At 42.9% G+C, this 24,737-nt stretch overlaps 1 protein-coding gene across 1 annotated transcript in view; it reads left to right on the top strand.

Annotated features, from left to right (window-relative positions):
• ELOC (elongin C) overlaps positions 1 to 24,737 on the top strand; it is an 82,680-nt gene that overhangs the window by 11,041 nt on the left and 46,902 nt on the right. Inside the window, exon 2 of the mRNA XM_069220364.1 lies at positions 21,545 to 21,604. Within this exon, the coding sequence (XP_069076465.1) occupies positions 21,601 to 21,604 (4 nt within the window). The 5' untranslated portion in view covers positions 21,545 to 21,600. The remainder of the gene's footprint in view (positions 1 to 21,544; positions 21,605 to 24,737) is intronic.

Genomic DNA, 24,737 nt, shown 5'->3' with positions numbered 1-24,737 from the left:
TGGTGATCTGAAGGAGAAAATTGATGCTACGCCTGTCCCACAGCTGCAGAAGCGGCGCTGCGCCTGACCTGCGGCTGCAGAATCGGTGCAGTGCCTGTCCTGCAGGAGGAGCGCCTGTTTCACCACAGTCCCGTCAAACACAGAGCGTCTGGATTTTCAACATTTCGTCCCGGGGCACCAATTTCACATTGAACGCCACACCACAGTAAAGAGCCAAGGCTGCGTGTCTAGAAATCAATGCATCACCTTTCCTGCCAGTAAGCAACCGGTGCATCGTCTTACCTGTGAGAAAAGAATTGACGCATCACCTCCCCTGCTAGTAAAGAACCAACGCAATGCTTTTTCTTTTCCGGTGCCTCACCACCCCTGTGACCCACATAGTCTTTATTTTTGAAGCATCTCAGGTACTTTAGGCTAAAGAGATACATCAATTGATTCCTATGGATTAAGACTTGCTTCAACTTTTAAAAATGCATATCTTTACTAGTGTATGTTGGATTTTTGTCATTTTTGGTCTTGTTTTACTCAGATAAATGAAGGCTATTTTTCTAAACTGGTGTGAAGTACTTTTGTAGTGTTTTTACTGTGTGTGGGTACAAATATTTTACACATTGCTTCTGGGATAAGCCTGACTGCTTGAGCCAACCTAACAAGGGGTGTGCAGTGGTTATCTTCGCTGTGTGACTCCCTTACTCTGACTAGAGTGAGGGTCCGTACTTGGACAGGGTGCAAACCACCCCATTTCTAACAGTAACAATTATCGTATCCCCAAGAAAGCATCAATATGATAGTGAAAGTAGTAAAGCAAGCTAAATTATTATTTATAAAAGCAGTAAATGCGCTAGGCCGTTTCTTTAAGCATGGCCCCCCAAAAAACATGAAAGTAAGCTATTACATTTGCACAGTTGTTAATTCATGAAGGGTGACATTCACAAATCATTTTTAATTAATAGGAGTCATTGTTTTGTTCATTAAATAACTGTCTCTCAAAAATATGATCAGAACTTAAATGCCTACATGTTCTAATATTTAAAAGAAGTGTTTATTAATGTACAGTTAAAATTTCCTACCAAGTAAAAGAAATGAATAATTTCTAATTGTATATATTTCAATAGTTGTAATAGGATCGAAGCCCTGACAAAATTTTTATTAAGAACCAGAATCTTGTACTTTGAGGTTGAAATGCTTGAATATTATTTTGGCTGAGAAGATTGTTGACATTTATTTTGGGCTATTAAATAAGTAAGTAACAATAAAATATTTGAGGGGAAATTGATTCTCCAACACTAAAAAGGATTTAGATGCACTAGACTCTGTGACAGTACCTTTTGACCTTGTGTTAATCTGGAATTATATTCTGTTTTGAAATCATATACTTATTTTGTATGGCATAATGTGAGTTGTACTGAGTTAACTTTGTACATCATATAGTAAAAGGTGGTTATTCAGCCACCAAGATGGTGGACACTAGTTTAGTAGTAATTCTAAAGTGGGAATATATCGTAAAGGTAAATAGACTAGAAGAAGAAGCACAGAACATGTGGATGAAATATGCAAATCTGCTCCTTTAAAAAAACAAATAAGCAAAGGCAGAAGCATCATTCCTCTTGTACTTAAAATATAACTGCTTAATTAATGGCAAGCAGTTAGTGAGCACACTGACAGTTTCCTGTGCACAAGTACTTAAAGGAAAAGAAAAATGTGTGGTAGAGATCAGGGATTTTTGAGGTCTCGGAGACTGAAATTAAACAGCAGCAATTTTTAGTTTTCGATGCGCTTGCGATGTGCTTACGAAATCTTTTCTTAGTTTAGAAAATAAATAATAAATCTTAAAAGGGGCTTACCGCCAACCCATTTGTAGGCCTAGCGGTCGCTCTCGTTTTCTTGCTTCTCGCTGGTCTACAGCAGCTTTTCACGCCATCAGGTTGTAATTTCCGGTCTTTGCTCAAATTTGGCTTTTCTCTGGAGATTGGACCAAGTACTGTTTCCAGCTAGTGATCAATGTCCTTCAACTGGCCATGCACTTCCAGGGTACTTTTTGTTCTTTTAGTTCTTTAGGGTCGAGCGCTCAAGTGCTCTGGCCCCCTGTTGTAATCTCTCTGGGGTTTTAGCCATGCCCATCAGTTTGGTTGGTTTGTGGGCTTGCCTTTTTCAAAATCCGGTTGATTTTATGAGTAAAAGGCATGCATATGTTCCGCCTTTTTCCGGTGCTTAGCCCTCTTCGATACTACTGAAAACAAATGAGGCTCTGTGTTTCAAATGGCTTCTGGACTACTTTTTATTTTTATTTCCTAGGCAGCGCGATCTCGCTGGGCAGTAGTGGAGCGCTTTGTATGACATCGACCCTGTTACATTGATAATTGCACTTTTCCCTGTTACATGGATAATTGCACTTTTGCCGATACATTTGACTGAAAGCAAACTTCTGTTTCCTTTTGTGTGTCTCCTTCACACTCATGACTGCCATTGGTTCGCTTATGTGGAACTTTTTTTTTCTTTTCATAATCCGTTTCTGTGTTCACGCTGGTAGCTCTAACTCGAGCAAATGCAAGATCTGTTGCATTGCAAATGCTTGTTTTTTAACTTTCTCCCCTGCATTACATACGACTGCAGTCTTTGTACTCGTCTCCTCTTTCTGTGTCGGCCATGTTGTCTTCCGACACTGATTCGATGTTGGGTTTATTTGTGTGTGTTGCTAGCTTCGTTGGTATATCTTCTCCATGTTAAAGCGCTCTGGAAGTGAAATATTTTCTTTGAAGAGGTGATATCCTAGGGTTTGTTGGTACGGTTTAAAAACCAAGGATGCAGCTAACATATGAAATGTCTGCGGACTTGCATGACGCACTGACTTTGTGGGTTTTATTTGGCTCGCCGACTTTGAAAATGAACTGTATATAAGGCGGCATTTAGTTGCGCAGAATTTGTACTCAGAAAGACGTTCTTCTATCACACAAGTTACCTACCTCAGTTCTCGCAAAATTCAAACTCATGAGCTGAAAAGGCCCCTGATGTCAGTGGGAAGCGTTTGTCTTGTGGACTCCTTCTGACGGTATTTGTTAAACACTGTTCTTACCTTTGTTGTAATAAAGAGAATAGTTTCTCCCATGCAGTGCAAATCAGTTTTCTTGCTCGAATACACATGAGCAGATCAGAAAGGAAAAACTAAGCAATCACATTTGAAAAGCAAGAGTGACACATTTTGTTGAAAGCGTTCCACGTATAAAATGAATTTTAAAGGCATTGACACATTTGGACCCTGCCTAAAACTGGATTAAAAACAAAGTGTAACGTGAGCCTAAATCAATAGGTTATTCTCCACCCCAGTCTGTGGATGATAAACGTGCCATAAATCACAGGTGTAAAATGCAGGTAATTTTAGGTTTGTGTATTCCCGTGTGTAAATTGCACGTAATTTTCCTTTCAGGGAGGTGCAACTCGAAATTCGTAGCAATTTGCGCACTCGTTATATTAACACAGGCTAGTTGTGATTGCGGGGTCCCTCACTACCCTTTCTCATGTAACATAATCCTGTCAGTGTTACTGTTAACCGTTTCTGTTCTCATCAACAAGTTATTTAAAGCTGCACATTGGTTCTGTGTGCCCTTCCACTCGTGTAAACCGGCTCTTGGCGAGTGGGGAGTTCATGGCACGGGACTGGACGCTGTAGCGCGCAGCGGTGCAAAGAAACAATCCTGCATGGCATCGCACATGCTGTAAGCATGCAGCTAGCCTTTTTGTACCGCCTCTCAAGCCCCCCCCCCCCCCCCCCCCCCCCCCCCCAGCACACACACGTGCAGCTCTTTTGTTTCCTTTTAATTTGCTCCTCTGTTCATTTTGCCAGGCTCTTCTATTGTATTGGAAATGGATAACATTAAGTTGTTTTGCGCAGTTTTCCATCGTAATTAATGTTTGGCTTTCTAAGATCATAAGGGTTTACGTTGCCACGTAGATGCTAGCGCAGCGTCTGTTAGATTATGAGATAATCAATCACCAGTCCTAGTCATCTCCCCCCCCCTTTTAGTCTGCTTTCTGGAATATCAGTGGCTCATTGGATACTCTGCAGACTTCCTTTTCTTGTTAAACACTTCGAGCAGCCAGTCTTTTCTCCGTTCGTGTTTGAGCCTGAAACTGCACCGTTTGACAAAGCCAGTGAAACTCGCACTGGCGAAACATATTGGCATTGCCAATGCTTGTCTTAAGAAGTGGCGTGACCCAGGACTGCTTTACATTCTGCAGGATAACTCCAGCACAGAAGGAGCGATTGATGATCTTACTAATAAAGAAGGCCAGCACTAAATTACAATTCTTGGCTACTCTGGCCAGACATGGATTACCCTGTTAAGAAGGTGGCTTTGGAGGCTTTATCAGCCTGGTAGTTTCAACACGGGATATAGCCCAGAAGGCAAATGACATATGTCCCTGCGGTTTAGGAAAGGTAATCGGGAAGTGTTCCAAATTTCTTACTGAGCTGGGCCTTTAACACACGTTTGTTAAGAAAGAAATCATGTTGAGTGTTACACCAGTTAGTAGGTAATTCGGGTGATATTGTCAGTGACTTTAGGGGACGAGGGGCGATGGGAGGGGGCGGAGTGATCTCCTTCAGAATACAGAAAAGGCCTGTAGTATAAATCACAGCTTCTTCAATTTATGAATAAGGACAGTCCCTTCTCCCACCCCCTTGGATAACATAGCTATTTTCACACCTCACTAAAATGTTACCTTTGACGGATACTTTCCTTTCACTTGTACATAATTCTTTAATTTCCCCCTCATAACTGCCTTTCTACCATCCACGCTTTTTTGATGGGTGCTATCACAGTTAATTTGTCGGAATCCTCATTCATATCACAATTCTACCATTTCTGTGACTCAACAGAACTGGGCATCTGTAAGGAAATGCCTCCTTGGCATGGTTACCCCCTGACTTTTTGCCTTTGCTGATGCCAAGTTATGATTTGAAAGTGTGCTGAGGCCTGCTAACCAGGCCCCAGCACCAGTGTTCTTTCCCTAACCTGTACATTTGTTTCCATTTGGCACACCCTGGCATCCATGCAAGTCCCTTGTAACTGGTACCCCTGGTACCAAGGGCTCTGATGCCAGGGAAGGTCTCTAAGGGCTGCAGCATGTCTTATGCCACCCTGGAGACCCCTCACTCAGCACAGACACACTGCTTGCCAGCTTGTGTGTGCTGGTGGGGAGAAAATGACTATGTCGACATGGTACTCCCCTCACGGTGCCATGCCAACCTCACACTGCCTATGGCATAGATAAGTCACCCCTCTAGCAGGCCTTACAGCCCTAAGGCAGGGTGCACTATACCATAGGTGAGGGCATAGGTGCCTGAGCACTATGCCCCTACAGTGTCTAAGCAAAACCTTAGACCTTGTAAGTGGAGGGTAGCAATAAGAGTATATGGTCTGGGAGTCTGTCATACACGAACTCCACAGCACCATAATGGCTACACTGAAAACTGGGAAGTTTGGTATCAAACTTCTCAGCACAATAAATGCACACTGATGCCAGTTTACATTTTATTGTGAAATGCACCCCAGAGGACATCTTAGAGATGCACCCTGAAAACATACCCGACTTCCTGTGTGGGCTGACTAGTTTTAACAGCCTGCCACACACTAGACATGTTGCTGGCCACATGGGGAGAGTGCCTTTGTCACTCTGCGGCTAGTAACAAAGCCTGTACTGGGTGGAGGTGCTTCTCACCTCCCCCTGCAGGAACTGTAACACCTGGCGGTGAGCCTCAAAGGCTCACCCCCTTTGTTACAGCGCCCCAGGGCACTCCAACTAGTGGAGATGCCCCCCCCCCCCCCCCCCTCCGGCCACGGCCCCACTTTTGGCGGCAAGGCCGGAGGAGATAATGAGAAAAACAAGGAGTAGTCACTGGCCAGTCAGGTCACCCCCTAAGGTGTCCTGAGGTGACTCTGACTTTTAGAAATCCTCCATCTTGCAGATGGAGGATTCCCCCAATAGGATTAGGGATGTGCCCCCCTCCCCTCAGGGAGGAGGCACAAAGAGGGTGTAGCAACCCTCGGGGCTAGTAGCTATTGGCTACTTACCCCCAGACCTAAACACAACCCTAAATTGAGTATTTAGGGGCTCCCAGAACCTAGCATGATAGATTCCTGCAACCTGAAGACGAAGAAGGACTGCTGACCTGAAAGCTCTGCAGAGAAGACGGAGACACCAACTGCTTTGGCCCCAGCCCTACTGGCCTGTCTCCCCACTTCAAGAAAAACTGCAACAGCAACGCGTTCCACAGGGTCCAGCGACCTCTGAAGCCTCAGAGGACTACCCTGCATCTAACAGGACCAAGAACTCCAGAGGACAGCGGCTCTGCTCCAAAGAAGAAACATCTTTGCAACAAAGAAGCAACTTTTAAAGACAACACGTTTCCCGCCGGAAGCGTGAGACTTTGCACTCTGCACCTGACACCCCCGGCTCGACCTGGGGAGAAACAACACTACAGGGAGGACTCCCCGGCGACTGCGTCCCTGTGAGTAGCCAGAGTTGACCCCCCTGAGCCCCCCCCAACGACGCCTGCAGAGGGAATCCAGAGGCTCCCCCTGACCGCGACTGCCTGCTTCTAAGAACCCGACGCCTGGTAAAGACACTACACCTACACCCGCAGCCCCCAGGACCTGAAGGATCCGACCTCCAGTGCAGAAGCGACCCCCAGGTGGCCCTCTCCCATGCCCAGGTTGGGGGGGGGGGCGCTTCTTGCGCTTTAATAAGCCTCTGGGACTGCCACCTCCCCGGGGTAAATGTCTAAATAAGAGTGGGGAGCGGCACCTCAGCGCCTCGGGGACCATCACTTCGCCCAGGGCAAAAATGCTTTTTTAGTAATTTGGGAGGACCACCACTTCCCTGGGGCAAGCAAAGTAATGTGGGGTGGGGGGGCAGGGGCCTGTGCCCCCCCCCCCCCCGGCCAAAAATACATTTATTTTCTTTGGGGGGGAGGGGAGTTGTGGCCCCCCTTCTGCCCGGGACAAACCAAAAACTCTGACTCCCCCACCCCGTCAAATCTTCAAAAAAAGAAAGGGGGTCCCTACGGAACCCCCAAGCGCTGGGGGTCACCACCCCCGAGGACTGTGTCATCTGCCCCCTTGTGGAGCCACAGAATAAATAAAAATGTAGGGACCGTTGGGGAGCCATTGAGGGCTCCTTTGCGGTCCTAGAAAGCCCATAAAGGCAAAAAAATTTAAAAACTAAAAACCCTGTATCTCAGTGTGTAGGTCGCAGACCTTCATACTAAGCTTTGGGGATTCGAGTCGAGCTGTACTCATTACCAATTTCTTTTTAATTGTTATTATTATTTTTTTTTTTAATTGATAAAACATTTTATTTTTTTAAATTTAAATTGGATAGAAATATCTCATTCGAAGTATATGAGACATCAAAGCATAAAAAATTGTCTCACTTTCTTTCTGTCTTTCTCAATCAATTTCATTTAGTGAGTGGGTCTGTGGGTGGCTGTTTGTGTGAGAGTGGCTGTCGGTGAGTGGGTAAGTAAATTTGTGTCACTATTGGTGAGTCAGTTACTGTATGGGTGAGTCAGTGAGTGTCTGAATGGCTGTAAGTATGACTGAGTGGCTGCGTGAGTGAGTGTATGGGATAGTCAGGGGATGTATGAGTGTCTCTACCCTAAACTGAGTGGGTGTGTCAGTTTTTATATAGGATAGTGATTGGACGTGTGACAACGTGTTGGTCAGTGAGTGGCTGCATGGGTGACTGAGTGGGTATGTGAGTGAGTTGGTGTGTGTATAGTTGTATAGTTCAGTGATTGCTTATGTAAGTGACTACTGATGAGTCAGTGACTGTATGGGTGACTGTCTGGTGTGTCAGTTCTACAGCTGTTGACTGGATGTGTCACTAGATGTGTGATCTATTAATTGGCTGCATGAGTTATTGTATTGGTTTGTGAGTGGGTCTCAGTGGGTGTATGGGTGGGTGTGTAAGTACTTATGAATCTGTGAATACCTCAGTTGTGCAAGGGTGAGTGAGTGGTTGTCAGTGGATATTTGACTGAATGAATGTATATCACTACTTTTATGCATCGCTAAACAAGTATGTGAGTAGGTGTGTGTGGTTATGCACGTTTGTCTCAGCAAACGTGTGGGTGTTTGTGTGAATGATGTCCTCAGTGATATCATATGAGACGTCATCAGTGATGTCACTGACCATGTCATGAGTGATGTAATATGTAAGGTCAAAAGCAGTGCACTGCAGGAGCACAAGTTATAGTTAGCTCAGCTAACTAGAACTTCTGAATTTCTACGGTTTTGTACGAGTAAATTCAGAACCGAACTATAATGTCTTTGTAACCTTTCGCTTTTTCAGTGGAAAAAAAAAATATATATATATATATACACACACACACACACACACACACACACTGTTAGGGATGCTTGAAAGCAAATGCTGCACCTACTTTTTAGCGGGGACTGAAATATCATTCCAGATGTTGTACCACTTCCATACAAGTGATGTGTACAGCAGCAACTGGAAGTTCTGCCCCTTTAACTGAACACTAAACCACTTGTGCCTTCCAGGTTCCACGCAGAAGCTGACATTGTATTATAGATTACAATGTCAGCTTCTACATGGAAAATGGAAAGCCCCAGAATTTTTCTACATGTGCTAATGCATTCTTGACAACTCCACATACTCCTTTAAAAGTCATCAATAAACTTTTTAAACTTTGATGACACACTGACTAAGCCAGATGGCATGCCCTTGTATTGAATTGTATCGAAACATCCCCTTCAGGGTTACAAATGTTAGATGCTTAGACTTATCCTTTAGCACTGTTTTATGGCAAGTACTAGATAAATTGAGTGTAAAGAAAGTAGTTGCCACAGACTAGTTTGGACCCATTCCATACAGGTTTGGAAGGGGATTCCAGGTAGTCTGTATATTTTATTTTACGACTCACATAAGCCTCATAAATATTCTTTGTTCTTCTGAATTATTTGATGTTTACTAGGGAGCCACTCATTGTGATTATTGAACTGATTTGATATTATTTCTCCTTCAGAATTCACCTATACGTCCTCCAGTTTATTTCTATATGTCAAAAGAATGTTCCTCACTCTTTGCCCTACCTGTCTTCCTTTAGCATTATCTGGTGTTTAAATCCTTGAAGCTTCCAGTACTGATCGTTGAACATGTTACTATATTATACTTCTCCCTCATCTTCTTCATAAAACCACAACCTTTTTGGTTTATGTTTACCTTGCACCACCCTTCTGTTTCAAAATGTCCTGTTACAATCTGTAAAATACAGTGGAGGCGGTCATCTAATTCCTATTTCTTGATGTGGCCAATCTGAAATTCGATCACTATTTTACGTGACGTATTTCTTGTCCCATGTATTCCACCCACCAAAATCCATCTACGCCCAAAAGTAGCCTGCTAAATCTATTTGATGCCCTTTATACTCACCAGGTTTTATGTCTAGTGCTTTTCTCTCTCCTTTCCTTCCTTCCCTCCTGCGCAGGTCGAGTAACTTGAATAATCTACTCCACCTAACTATAATGTACTTGACCCGTAATCGGGTCTCAGATTGTGTGATCCTAGGCAAATATTTAATTTGACAGAATTGCCTTTTCCTTCATTCTTACATGAGTGCACCTTCAAATACGTGAGTTCAGCATTTTTGCTGTACAAAGAAGTATTTTGTTTGGTTAAATAGACTAAGGCCCAGATTTACAAGCTGCCTGCGCCACCGATGTGTCACTTCTTTTTACCTATTGGCGGCACAGGCTGCTGACCCACATCTTCAAGGCCACCCAAAACCACTTTGCGTGGCTTTACATGGCCTTGTAGATATGGAGTCAGGCAGTGCAGCGCAAGTCTCTGTGTTGCCTTATTTTGCGTTGGGTAGGCATTTCCATTGGTGTTGTGTGGGTGTTCCCACTCAACACCCATGGATTTTTACACATTCCCAGATTTACAAGGTTTTGTAAGCATGGGAATGCTCAAAACCCTACGCCACTCCAGGGGTGGAGTAGAAGTGATGCAACTGGGAGAAATATCTTTATTTCTCCCTTTTAATTCCTCTTTCTGTGTGTGCTGCATTTCGCAGCATGCATAGAAAGAGGAAAACTCCTCTTGGGCTTGTTTTTGTGTTAGAAGGTGCCCCTTCCTGCACAAAGCGGTCTTCCCCGCAATGCAGGCACCCTTGCACCACGGTGCAAGGGTGCCTGCATTGGCGCACTGCACCAATTTGTGTGCTAGTGCAGGGGAAAATGTCAGGAATGCACCATATCTCATATATACAGCACATTCCTGCCCTTTTTGTTTTGATGCAGGGCAGTGCAGCAAGAAGGTTTGCAGCGCTGTGCTTAGCAAAAACATTGTAAATCTGGCCTTAAATGTTTGCTCCATGTAATAGGAATCTAGCCCACATATAGGGTATGCATGATCCGTGACTTGCCTTAGTTTACTAATAGCATTGCCTTCAGGGCAGAAGTATTTCCCAGTTTGTTTAAACACTCACTTTCAATAAATATTTTATTAAAGAATGATGTGGTAGCACACTTGCATTTACAGACAGTAAATTACCAAGAAATGTCCACAAACCTTTCCACTAACTTACAACTTTACTGATAAAACAATGTATTGTATTAATAATCTGTGAAAACTGGTTTTCAGGAAACATGTTTATCATTTGCACAGCACCACGTAAAGTCTTCTTATTTTTTTCATCCTATTAAAATATTTTTTTCATCACACTGAAGAACAACAAATGGTCTTTCATAGCCACTGCAATGTATTTTGAAAATTTTGCACAGTTGACTTAGTTATTTAAATGTTGTCTGTTAGGAAAAACCCACCTAGACTCACAATTTTTATAGCTGGTCAGACAGGTTACCTTAGACAATCCTGGAACTCTGCAGTCAGAATGGAAAAAGACTGTGACTTTTGCCCTCTGTCTCTGAACTCAGAGCACCTGTAACAAGAACATGCTTTAAAGGCATCTTTTTCACTTTCTGAGGGAATCTTTTCATTGTCCACTCGCCAAAAGGGGCAAGTAGGTCTTAAAAATAGATTGACCTAATAAAAAATGACTTGCCATAGCGAGTGGTTAAGTAGATTTTTCGAGCCCTGCAGTTTTTTTCCAGGGATTGCGAACAGTGCACAAACAATTCACCATTCCAACAACTTGTTCACCATCCATTCTTATTGTGAAACTCAGCAGTTCTGTACCTTTGCAATGTTAGCACCCATGTAAAAGGTAGATTGTGTGGTCCGAGAGTGAAAACTAGGACTAACTCCAGTGTCCTGCATTTGTCACAGGCCTTTATTTACCACATTTGTGCATACCCAAATGTCTCTTTAGGTCGAAGCCTACCTGTCAGCACATCTGTCTGGTTTGCCAACAACATCTTGGGGATGTCTGGAAAGCTTAGCTGGGAATGCATTCTGCCCATTGCTTACCATTTCCTTTGTGGTTTGCATCTCACATTTGCTTGCTTTCTGTTTGCTGGCTCTTTGTTTTAGGCTGTCCAGCTTTAGTTCGTCCCTTCCCCAAACCTTATTTACTGTATTCTTCAATTTGTACTGAATTTCGGTAAAGAGGCCCTTAAATCTTGTTCTTATCTTGTCACATTTGCTGTGCATTCAAGAAAGAGGTCAAATGTCAGTCTGTCTCCAGAGGGAGTTTGGTGTTTACATTTCTTTCTCTTGACTTCAAAGTGAGAGGATTTATGTGACAATCATGCTGGCTACTTGGGTGTGTGATGGAGGCAAGGCTGTACAATGTTGTTTTTTTCTAGCACAAAACATTTAAATGTCTGTAAATGAACTGTGCAGGTATTTCACACCATAGAAAGCAGAAATTAAGCAAATATTTTGGCAATTCTAAAGTGTGGTGGAAACAAATATTTTTAGTATGAGCATATCAATGCAATAAATGATGACATTTCCACACATTATTGTTGCGCTGTATACTTTTATCAGTCAAACTGTATGTCTGTGCAAGTGTAATTAACATTTCTAAGTGTAATGAACATTTTATTTGAAGATGTGATGTCAGTAATGGCATGCATACTCCAATTTACCCCACTCCACTGCACTCCACTCTGCACCACCCCACGCCACTGCTCTCTACTCTGCAAGCTACGCCACTCCACACTTTCATTGCACTCTTCTCTGCAACATTCCACTTTGTGCCACTTCACTTGACACGCCTCTGCTTTACACCACTCTACTCTATGCCAGTGTAATCTACCCCACACTGCTCTGAACCACGGCACGCCTAGCCACTGCACTCTCCAGCAATCTGCTCTAAACCTCTTCAATCACCACTGCATTCCACAACAATGCACTCTATACCACTTCAATCTACTCAGCACCCCTCCACTCTACCCCACTGCACGCTGTCTCTCTCTATTCCATGCCACTGTACTCTACGCCACTCTACTCTGACCAATGCACTATGCAACACTATACTGTACTCTGCAACCTTCTGTTCTACGCCCTTGTGCTCTGTTCCACTTTACTCTGCACCACTGCGCTCTCAAATATTGTGCTCTATACAACTACGTTCTATGGCACTCTGCAACACTGCACTCTGCCACTGAACTCTATGCTACTCAATTCTGTGGCATTGCACTCTGTCACTCTGCTGTACTCTACGCCGCTATGCTGCACTCTGACAGTGTACGCTATGTCACTACTCTACGCCATTACATTCTATTCCAATCCACTCTACGCAGCTCTAATCTACTGTGCACCACTGCACCCTCTTCCACTTCACTCTGATTCTCTACTCTGCCCCACTGTACGCCAGTGCACTCTACCTCACTCTATTATGCACCACTGCAGTCTTCACCACTGTACTCTGCGCCACTCTATGATCCAATGCACTCGGTACCACTGCACTGTAAACACTACTCTGCAAAACTGCACCCTCTGCCACTGAATTCAACAACTCTACTCTGGGCCACTACACTCTACGCCACTGCACTCTACTCAGTACCACTCAACTCTATGCCACTCTGTGCCAATGCACAACTGCACTCTACACCACTTACTCTGCATTATTCCATTCTACGCCACTCATCTATTCTGCACTTCACACCGCACCACTCTACACCACTCCACCCAATGCCACTTCCACTTCACTGTACTCTAAAACAATCTGCTCTACACTACTCCACCTTGTGCCACTGCAATCTACTCTGCACCACTCTACATCACTGCACTCTACACCAATGGACTCAATGCTGCTTTACTCAAAACTAATGCACTGTGTACGCCAGTCTACTCTGAACCACTGTACTTTACTCCAATTCACTCTACTCTAAGCACTCCATGATACTCCACTCTGACGCTCTAATCCATTAAACGCTACTCCACATTTTGTCACTTTTTACGTTTTTTTTATTTTTATTTTTTTCATTTTTAAGGTAAAGTAATTTTCCTTACTATACGTTAATCCAACCACTGCTGCATCTGGCCTTTGCCTGCACACAGTGGAGGTTGACCACGGAGCATGGACTGCTGCCTTCTCTAATAACTACCCAATCTCACGCCGCACACGGCCTTCGGACTTCTGCAGCGGGGTTGGCTGCAGGGCCTGGCATGCGGCCAAGCCCCTATAACCTTACCCAACCCTATGTGCAGCCCCATCGTGCGCCCCCCTCCCCAGGGCGGATTTTGGCCCCGTAGAGGCTGTGCCCCAGGGCTTCATCCTGGCTGAATTTGGCTTCAGGTACCCCTTCCCCCGAGGCCCGACTATGTCACTAGGTGCCCTTTGCACCCTGGGGACTGCAGGAAGAGCCTTAAGGGTCCCAGCCAGCTCACCGCCTCCTACAACAGCCGGCATTGCTTTTGCAGACAGGAAGCTCCTAAACATGCAGCTCCCTGTCCGCAAAAGTAATTATTGCCTCTTTCAATGCCCGCATGTCTCGTCGGGCAGGGAAACAGAGGAAACCTCTGTTTCCAGCAGGTTAGAGCTGTTTGATAGCTCTTACTTGCTGGAACCGGAGTTTACTCTGATTTGGAGGGAGCTGTCAAATCTCCTGCTAAGTCGGAGCAAACAGCTGTGTCCTGCGGGTTGGAAACCCAGAGACTAAGCAGGAGCCGGCCCTGGGTTTGGCAGTCCCCAGGGCCATTACTGGCTCCTCGATAGGGGCCGCGCAGCCATCCTAAAACATTTTTTTAAATACACACTTTTTTGCCCTGGCGGGGTCCCTCTGGGACCCCAGCACCACCCTACCTTGACGCCTTTCTTTTTCTTTCACTTTTCTTCTTAGCGACTCTGCTAAAGAAGAGTTCTAAGATGGCTGCAACATTTCCTGGTTGAAATGTTGGCAGCCAATCAGAACTCTTCAGATATCTGCATGAGCTCATAATATTCGCAAAGTAGTGCGGGAGAATCCGCGGCCCTAGATATACAAATGTGGATTTCCTTTAAGAGAAATTGAACTTCTGAACGGATTTACACCAAATAACAAAAAGCGTTATTTACGGACCGAAAGCTACCTTTCTGTTAAATTTGCTGTAATTCCATTCTGCAGTTCGGGCTGTAGTAGTGTTCAAAACTCCTCTGGCAATTAATATGGGAAATGCATGTCTTTTTACACCCCGCCCTCCCCCTTTTTCTCAGCCCCCGCTGACTGATCTTTCTGTGTGCAACAATAATAACAATACACTTTTTTGGAAAGTTTTGTGAAGATTCATCAAATGGTGCCAAAGCTCAGACCGCCACCGCCCCGGCCCCAGGAAGCACCAGCTCCCAGGGGGAAAAGTATATGGTTGGAGGGGGGCTGAGCGTCTCTCCTCGAAGAGCCAATAATGGCACTGGGCAATGCCACTCGCCATGGCCGGCTCCTGCTATGTCCCGGGGTACCCACCCCTGGGACGTAGCTGTTTGCTCTGACTTTGCAAGGCCTTTGAGAACTCCTACTAAGTCAGAGCAAACACTCCGGTTCCTCCTAGCGAGAGCTGTCAAACAGCTCTTGCATGCTGGGAGCTGAGGTTTTCTCTGTTGGAGGCAGAGAGGCTGGTGGGACTGCAAGGGCCTTGAGGCTACTCCCATGGTCCCTTTGCACACTGGTTTCTATGGAGGGCACCCAGGAGAGATGGCTGGGCCTCAAGTCTAAAATTGTGTAACGTATGTAATGAAAATTCTACTTTACATTAAAAAAAATATGAAAAAAAAGTAGAAATTCACTAAAAAAGCCAAAGGTTACAGGGACGTTATAGTTAGGAAATAGAATTGTTTTTAAAAACATAGAAATTCACATTAAAAAGCCAAAGGTTATAGGGATGTTGTAGCTGAATTTACTCGTTCAGAACCAGAGAAAGTCAGCAGTTATAGTTAGTTTTTTAAGTAACTCAAACTTGCGGCCTAAGGTAACTATAACTTGTGCCCTTACCATGCATTGCTAATTACCCCAGATATTACAGCACTCAGAAATTTTTTTATAACATAAAAAAAAAAAATCAATGAAACATTAGAAGACAAATTATTGAATGGGACGGCGCAAGTCATAGTTGCTGGAAATAACGCAAACAGCTGAATTTCTCTGGTTTTGTGCAAGTAAATTCAGAACCCAACTATAATGTCCCTGGAACTTTTTTTTTTTTTAAAGTGGATTTATATATATATATATATATATATATATATATATATATATATATATATATATATATATATATTCTCATTCATGAAATGCCAAGTTGAAGAAATCAGCTTTATATCACAACAGAAAGAAGCTAGCATTAGCAATAGTGTTGCAGGTTGGGAGTATAAGTGAATTGAGTGACTGAACTGTTAAGAGACTTTAAACCAAAGTAAAGTGTTATGTTTTTGATGTTTTACTTGGGTGCAGTAAGAATTTTTTTTTAAGAAGTTTAGAAAGATACCTCGAGAAGAGCGTTGCTTAAGAAACCATTAAATGTACCTGTCTCTGAAGGTGGTCTCTCTCTTACTTCCCATCCTATTTCCCTCCGTCCTAGATTATAATTCATTCTGGAATCACAACAGTAGAAGGAAATTGGGCTAGTGCATCTGCTCCTGTGGAATCCTTGGCACAGATTAGTTTATGCTCTTGACAACTCCACTCCACGCCTTTCCATTCTGCTACACTACTTCACTCTCTGCCACTCCACTCTATGGCAGTCTCCTCTGCTCTGCATCACTCTACAACACTACTCCACTGTGCACAACACCCTCTACGCCACTCCACACCAAAACACTATGCCGCTCCACTGTACACTATTCCACTCAAGTCTACTACACTCTACGCTACTTTTTCTACAACACTACACCACTCTATTTACACTCCACCTCATTCCACCCCACTCAGCGCTACACCACACCACAACTCTGTCCTTCTCCACTCTACTCCATTTTAACACTCCACTCTCCTTTATCTCACTTTGAAGAAGGCAATATAGGAAGTGCCAAGACAGGAGATCAACAAGAGAAACTAATCAACCTATTTCCTGATCCCCAAAGTGAACAGATCACTTCGTCCAATATTCAACTTAGTATTTTTAAGTAGGTTCATAAAGATGCAGAAATTCAAGATAACAACTCTAAAGGAGGTCATTCCACAACTACAAGAGGGAGATTTCATGGCAATTACATAATTAAAAGATGATTGCTTGCCACAAAAGATTTCTACTCTTTGTGGTAAACGAGACTCGCTTCCAGTTTTCAGTACTGGTGGTCGGAATACAATCTGCACCAAGAGTCTTCACAAAGTTTCTGGCAGCAGCCTCCCTCAGAAGAAGGTGCATACATATGTATCTGTACTTGGACGATTGGTTTGTGATAGCAGACTCTCACGAAAGATGCAAAGAACACATCCACAGGTAATAGAGTCTGTTCACCTAGGGATTCTCAATAAATATAGAAAAATCATCCCCACTTCCAGACCAAGAAAAGTTGTTTCTGGGAACAAGAATAAGCTCAATACCGGGAAAAGTGTTTCCATTGAGAATAGAACCATATCATTGATAGCAGAGATTCAACAATACCGGAAGTGTCAAAGTCTTGAGAGTGAGGATAGTGGGAAAACTACTGGGAAAGATAGCATCATGCATCCCTTTAATACCATACACAAAACTACACAAAAGCCCGCTACAGGAATGGCTGCAAGCATGCTGTTCTCCAGCAATAGGGAGTTAGGAAGATCTAGTGGTCGTCATGCAGAGAGTAGAAACAGAGATAGTGTGGTGGAACAGAGCAAATATGATACAAACAATGACATTTCATTAACCAACGCCTTCAAAAACAGTAACAGAAGCCTCACATATGGGCTGGGGAGCTCACAGAATTCACTCAGTCCGAGGAATTTGGAAGGAGTTGGAAGCAGTACAACACATCATCATACTACAATTGAGAACAGTGTTCCAAGCCTTAAAAGCATTTCAGAAGCATCTATCAGGGCAATCAATGGTAATCCAGACAGACAACACTGTTTTACATCAACATGTGGTGGTGGGGGACTCAATCCCCACAGCTATCAAGACTAGCTTAGGAGATATGGAACTGGGCCATACAAAGGAAGATGTCCTTAATAGCAATACACCTGCTGGGAAAATACAATACGGAAGCAGACAAACTCAGCAGACAAGCATCTTGTTCACACAAGTGGGAGTTGAACCAGAAGGTGCTGAAAAGAATCTTCCAAATGTGGGGAACACCTCAAATCGACCTGTTTGCAACACCAGAGAACGAAAAAAGCCAAAACTTTGCGTCCAGACAACATCACCACCAGTCGCTAGGAAATGTCCTGTCGATAAGCTGGTCAGGGAAATTTGCTTACGATTTTCTTCCAATACCACTTCTACACAAGGTTATCCACAAACGCAAGAGAAGCGAAATAACACTAATCTTAATTGCACCACAGTGGGCAAGACAAACACGGAATTGATGATTGTTAGCACTGACCATGATTCAGTTAGCAAAGGGAAGGATTCTAAAGATACCAGTAAAACAAGACCTGCTATCCATGGACAGGGGAAGAGTCCTACACCCAGAACCAGAAAGCGTACTAAAATACGTAATCCATCTAATGGATAGTAATCTAACTTACAGTTCATTAAGAGTACACCTAGCAGCAATAGTGGCCTACACAAGAGGTAACTTACGAAGAAGTCTCTTTGCAGCACCTCTAATAAAAAAGGTTTCTGGAAAGAGCAAAACAAATCTCACCTCCAAGAAAGACACTAGCACCCACATGGAACCTTAACCAGGTAATAACACAATTAATTAAACCACCCTTTGAACCTCTGCATAAGGCTTCACATAAAATGCTCACTTTGCATAGAGTGAGTGAAATACAGGCCCTAACAGTCCAAGAGTCATACATGCAAATACATAAGGACAGAATTGTTATGAGGACAGATCCACAATTTCTCCCAAAAGTAGTGTCTCAGTTTCATTTAAACCAAAGTATACAAATACCAAGTTTCTCTCAAAACCCAAAGGATCAAGCAGAGAAAGCTTTACGTACTTTAGACGCAAGAAGAGCGATAATGTTCTATATAGAAAAAACAAAACTATACAGGAAATCAAAACTAGTACTTGTCTCCTTCGCAGGGTACAGTGGCTAGATGGATCTCGAAGACAATCCAAATATGTCCGTCAAATGCGAGAGGAAGATTGGGAGTAAAACCTAAAGCCCACTCAACAAGGAAGAAAGAAGCAACTATCGCCTTCCTTTCAAGCAGACCATTACAAGAAATTTGCAAGGCAGCTACATGGACCTCCACGCACACATTTACAAAACATTATTGCATAGACATCCAAATGAACAAGGGAGCACAAATGGGTCAGAATATTCTAAAACATTTATTCACAAATTCAAGTCCATCTTCTATCCATCTTCCAAAAAAGGAACATACTGCTACATAATCTGTGCACAGCATGTGAATCCAGAAAAGATTCATGCTTCAAAACGTAAAGTTTCTTACCTGTAGGTGTAGTTTTGCAGCTTGAAGAATTTTCTGGATTCACAAACAACCCTCCCTACTCCTCCAAGAAAGGGGGGGGGGGGGGAAAGAATCTGAAGATGGAGAACAAAGTTGCCAGCTTCTGGAGGAAGCAGAGCAACATCACCGGGTCACCAAATGGTGGAGGTAGCGTCAGCACCCACCAACAAAAAGAGAAGAAGGACTTAGAATTCCGGCCCCAACCACTAGATGGCAGAATAACGCACAGCGTGTGAATCAAGAAGATTCTTCAAGCTGCAAAACGTGCACCTAAGAAAATTTACAATACTATGCATCTCACTATGTTTTGTGACCACTATGCTGAATTATGAAATTGTTATGCCTTTCCTTTGTTGAGAGAATGGGCTTTAGCCAAGTTAGACTTGCTTTAATTTACCTTAAATTTTGTCAAATATTCGTTAATTTCAGTGTGGGCAGTTTTGTATCTGGTGCTCTCAGGAGTAGGAAAATGCATCTTAAATGCCAAAGTTGTCTTTTTTTTTTTTTTTCTAATGTTGTTTTTAATTTCAGTATGATTTTACAGAGGCATGTGTTTTTCAAATGTATTTATTATTTCTTCTTTTTATTCTGTGTGCTGTCTGCTTTGTTTTTTTATTAACCGAATAAAGTATTAATGACTGACTGGCATATGCTAACTACTTTCTTGGTTAGATGTGGAGCCAATGCATATTGAATGGTCTCTAGAAGTGGTAAGGAACAACATAAAGAAAGCTCAAGAAATATAAGAGAATTTCCTAGCTATCATGAAGGAAAGTTTCAGTTCTGTTAAGTACACGAAGGCTAGGATTGTGTATTATCTTTCTCCATTTTATTGCACAGCAGCCCAAAATCAACAGCATAAACATTAAAGTCTACAAACCCAAGTTACACTGTTGTTGTCTTTTCTCAGGGACAGACTCCACTAAACAGGAGTAATTTTCAACTGCATTAGCTGTGGTTGCAGGAAGAAAGAGGGTGAGGGTGTCCGTAGAGGATCTTACAACAGTTTTTCTCGATACTCTTTCCCAGGATTTCATGGGAAATGTAGTTTAACGATAAACTGTTTACAGACTGGGCTGCTGGCAAATAAAAATGAAGAAAGAACAGCCTGATCCTCGCTTTGTGTCCTTAATTGAATTGAAACTTTGTTACGATAGGTAGGAAATGTTAAATTCTATCTCCTAATAGGCTTACATTATATAATTTGTTTTATATGAACAGGAAATATTAGTGTAGTGTTGTTTGCTTTGTATTCTCTTACCTCACTACATTGTGATGTGATTTTTGCAGGGGTTTAACTGGATTTGGATCTGGAAAGGTGAAGTCAGTTTTACAGATTTGAGGAATTAAGGTCTTTCCTTACCTATTTATGAGCTTTTAATTGTGCAATCTAAACTTGTACCACCCATTTTGTGCTGTTTAAATGCCATATCCAAAATGTCAAGTGTTTGCTTTAATTCAGAAAGATCAAAGGTGCAGTATAGGGAACTCAATCAATGAATTGTTTTTTGTAAAGCGTGGCTACTCATCCGTGAGGGTCTCAAAGTGTTGAAGGAGGTTGGGATTGGGGTGGGGGGAACACAGAGGGGGAGGTAGAGCCTCATCCAAAGAGCCACGTCTTGAGGTTCATCCTGAAGATAGTGAGCGATGAGCTTTGTCTGAGGTATAGGGGCAGGTTGTTCCAGGTTTTTGCTACAATGTAGATGAATGATTGTCCTCGGGCGGTGGTCTTTTGAGTGGGAGGGATAGTGGCCAGAGCCAGTTGAGCGGAGCAGCGGGCTCTGGCGGGGGTGTTGAAGGAGACGCAGTGGTTCAGGTAGGCCCGTCTGACGTGTATGGCTTTGTACGTGTGGGTGAGTAGCTTGAAGGTGATTCGTTTTTCAGTCGGAAGCCAGTGGATGGTCCTCCGGTGCTGGGAGTGAATGGGTTATAGAATATATACATACAGTATCAAGGGAATTTCAGAATTCAGTCAGCTTTATGGAGTTAGAACCTTTACTTCTTTACTTTTATTTTCCTGTAAATGGACATTTACTAACTCCTTCATGTTAGCCTTCCCTTCCCTTTTGCAATTCACAGTATTAGCTATGCCTCCTTATGATTGACATTCCTGGACTTCTCTAGAAATACTGTTTTATCATCTGCAACACACACCTGACACAGATAGTAGCTGAGAGATACCTTAGGGATTCTATGAAAGTTTTAGTTTTGTATCCGATCTTAAAGCGTTAGCTAAAGATATCAATTGAACTGCTCCATAATATATCTCAGCCCCGTCTTTGTGGGGCTTGGGATCAGTTCACCATAGCACAAAAGCTTGTGAAATCATTACCGGTAGGTCTGGACAAATTTCTTAATTTGGTCCTACGTGTTTAGATGTAAATCAAATAATAACTGTATTTGTTTGTTCTGATTTACAAAACTCCCTGAAAGAAGGAATAAGGGTATGGTACATCATGAAAGGGAACACCATCTTACACCATCCCAGCATTCCCGTGTGTTAATGGCAAGTAAGTGGAAATAATATCAGTGTAATGTTATCAATTTGAGACATATTTTCTCTTTTATGTTGCAGAGGAACTATATGCTTAAAATCTATTAAGGAAAAGGCCAAGAAGCTGTTCAAAGACCATGGGTAAGTGATTTTACATCTACATTGCAAATCTTCTTTGGGCCCTCATAGCATACATTCACCGATTTGCAAATCTCATCAAGCCTTTGGTCTAGTGCACATTTTTGGCTTACCCAAATGCTCAAGTTTTAGAGTTATGCTTTGCAAACTTTCGATCAGCCTAAGTGGCTCAGTGTTATTTGTGGTATGAAGCAGCCGGTTCAGAGACGAAGCTAGCAAGAGTAAGTGGAAAGTTAGTCGTAAAAGATTGCTGTGCGCCTGGATGCTTTATACTGGATAAATCGGTGCCTGAAATTTACTGTCTGTTATTATGAAGCTCCACCTTAAATCCACAAGTCGGGTATGGAGTGTTTCCTGCAAGGAGTTTGGATGTTTGTGGGATCATCAGTGAGAGGTCCATGTTTCCCTTATCTGAACATAAAGGCACTTTAAATTGTACCGAAATTCGACACATTGCAACATTACTATCGCCTTAAGCGAGACCGAGGGTCCGGTTTCTTGTATTAAATATAAAGCCCGTTTTGGGGCATTAGATCTCTTATTCCCAGCACCTTTGCTGGCTCAAAAGACATGCTTACTGCAGGGTGGCCTGATTAACGCTCGCTTCCTCAGTAAACATCCCCAAGAAGCCCACAACCTCATCTCAGAGCTGCAAGTTGACTTCTTGTTCATTACTGTATCCTGGTTAAAGGAATGGAGTAACCCGGCTGTTGCTCTTGCTCGTCCCCCAGGTTACACCATCTCCAGACACGACAGGCCTGGTTGTCAGGGAGGAGGGCTTACTATTACCTTCAGAGACATTTTCCAGGTAGACACTTTCAATCTCAGCTCCCTAACAGAAGCTGAAAGTTTAGGGTTCTGTTTTAGGATTAGTCCCTCCCAATCCATTGCAAGAGCTCTGATCTGCCCTCCGTAGCTGGTTAAGCTGTGCCTTTACATGTCAGAAGAAACCACAGTCACCTCAGGGCTCTTCACTAACCGTGGTGGTGTTTAATATCTACATGGCTCCTCTAATTTCCCTTATAACATAATTTGCAATAGATACCATCTCATATGCAGATGATACCCAGTTGGGTATTATCATTAGATAAATCTTCTCTGGGATCAGAGCCGAACTTAAAAAATTGCTTGCCTGCCATAATCGAGTGGATGCAACAAGTTATACAGCATGCTGCAGCCAGAGCAGTTTCTAAACTTCTGGTAAGATCGTCCGCCTCCACAGCTTTAAAAACCCTGCATTGGCTGACGATCCATAAGCCAGTACTCTACAAAATTGTCCTGATGACCTTTAGATCATACAATCAAAGTGGCCTGGAATTTCTCACTAGAATGCTCACTCATTGTACCACTTGTAGAACCTTGAACTCTTCCCAGGCCAATTTACTTAAACCACACCTTTTTAGACTGAAAATGAGAGGAGGCAAATTATTCACTGTCTTAGGGGCTAAGGCCTGGAACTCCCTTCTGAGTCACTTAAGGCTCATCAGTGCCAGGATGCTCCTATGGGAGAGCCAGTCGCACTGTAAAATCAAGACAATTCAATCCAACATAACCATCATGCAATAACAATGATGTGTGTAAATTGCACCAAAGCATATCTCAAACACCAAAGTCTGTACATACCTGAAAAGCAGTCTGATAGGAAATGTAATTTCATCTTGGAACCTAATCACACATGTTACAACCAGCTTAATTGTTTGTGGAGATTTGTTAAGTGCTGACTGTTGCAGAATTGCAATGCTTTAGGTCAAAGACCGCATAAATAGGACTGATGTCCTCTTTGACACATCAACCAATAAGTGTGTGTTTTTTGTTTCAAAATTCGTTTTTGTATTAATACTAAGAGGGCACCTTAACATTTGTTATTTTCAGTGAGTTTGATTTAACGTAAGATCTTATCACAATACCTAACTTTAACATCAATTTACCCTTTGTTTTTTTTCAGTGAATTCCTGAGTTGTTTTGAAAATATTCCCCCAACTCTTTCAATGAGCATATATTTGACCAAGTGGCAGTAAACTCCCAGGCCGTGTGTGGGTTTGGCTACAGAGCCTGCGAGCAGTCTCTTGGAGGTTCCCAGCATTTATTGCTGGTAAACCTCCCATGGTTGACCACCCCCTGAACATCCTACCCGTTATCTACTTAAGCAATACCTTACGGGAGGTCCGTGGGAGTACAGCATGAACCACAACACACAAAAAAAAGTTTCCTGTGCCTCCCCCACTTCCGCTGCACAAGTGACTTCCCACTTATACCTTAATGTTGTTTTAACTTAAATAAATGGGACAGAGTTTTTGTTGGTATTTCCGCCAGGCAATGGGATTCTGAAGCAGCCAGTGGGAAAAGGCTGCTTTCCCCTTGCAGAGTGAGCACTGGGTTTCCTTGGCAGTGACTTACTTGAAAGTGTGTAGCATAGTGAAATGCATGCCACTGTCTATTTGGATATGGACTTTTCAGAAGTAGTCAGTCCTTGTTTTATATGACTATAGGTAATTAATAGTTGATTTGTTTTCCTTATAGCTTTGGTTTTATCCAAATAAAACCAAGCATTGCCTAAGCAATAGCTATTGGCTTTGTCAGTCTTTAGCTATTTTGTACAACAGCGCGACTGCTATGCACCATGGCTGACAGTCGGGAAGCGCTATGATGTGACCAACGCCGACCACTTGGGGCAGTGAATCCATTTTCTTAGCATGGATTTTTTTTTGCCTTCACAAAAACGGGGTTCAGGAACAAATGACAAGAACACCTATTTAGCAACCATAAACCAACAAGAAATTAAAATACACCTTTATGCCTTATAATGGGGCGGGAAATGTGAACCATAGGCTAGACAGAACACAAATCAAGCAATAATACCCAAAATAAATGATAACCTCCATTGATAACTGGTGCAAGGGCTGCAATTAAAGTGGTCTGAAATTGTCAAAGGTAAGGAGGATCATGGCATGGCTGTGCTGTCTGAAACTCACATACCTAAACTGTATTCAGGGAAAAAACTTACTTTTTATTTATTTTACCTCTGACCTAAAGTTTACAGTGTATTTCCCAACCAAAAACCGCAGTTAAAAAACTTTGCTGAACAGGGAGTGCGGCCCTGTCTGTGTCTTTGTAGCCTCTCTATAGTCATTGGCCT

The sequence above is a fragment of the Pleurodeles waltl genome, chromosome 2_2, assembly GCF_031143425.1.
Source record: "Pleurodeles waltl isolate 20211129_DDA chromosome 2_2, aPleWal1.hap1.20221129, whole genome shotgun sequence".
Lineage (NCBI taxonomy): Eukaryota > Metazoa > Chordata > Amphibia > Caudata > Salamandridae > Pleurodeles > Pleurodeles waltl.
Note: the sequence above shows the minus strand (reverse complement) of the source record. Positions and strands in the feature narration are given on the sequence as shown.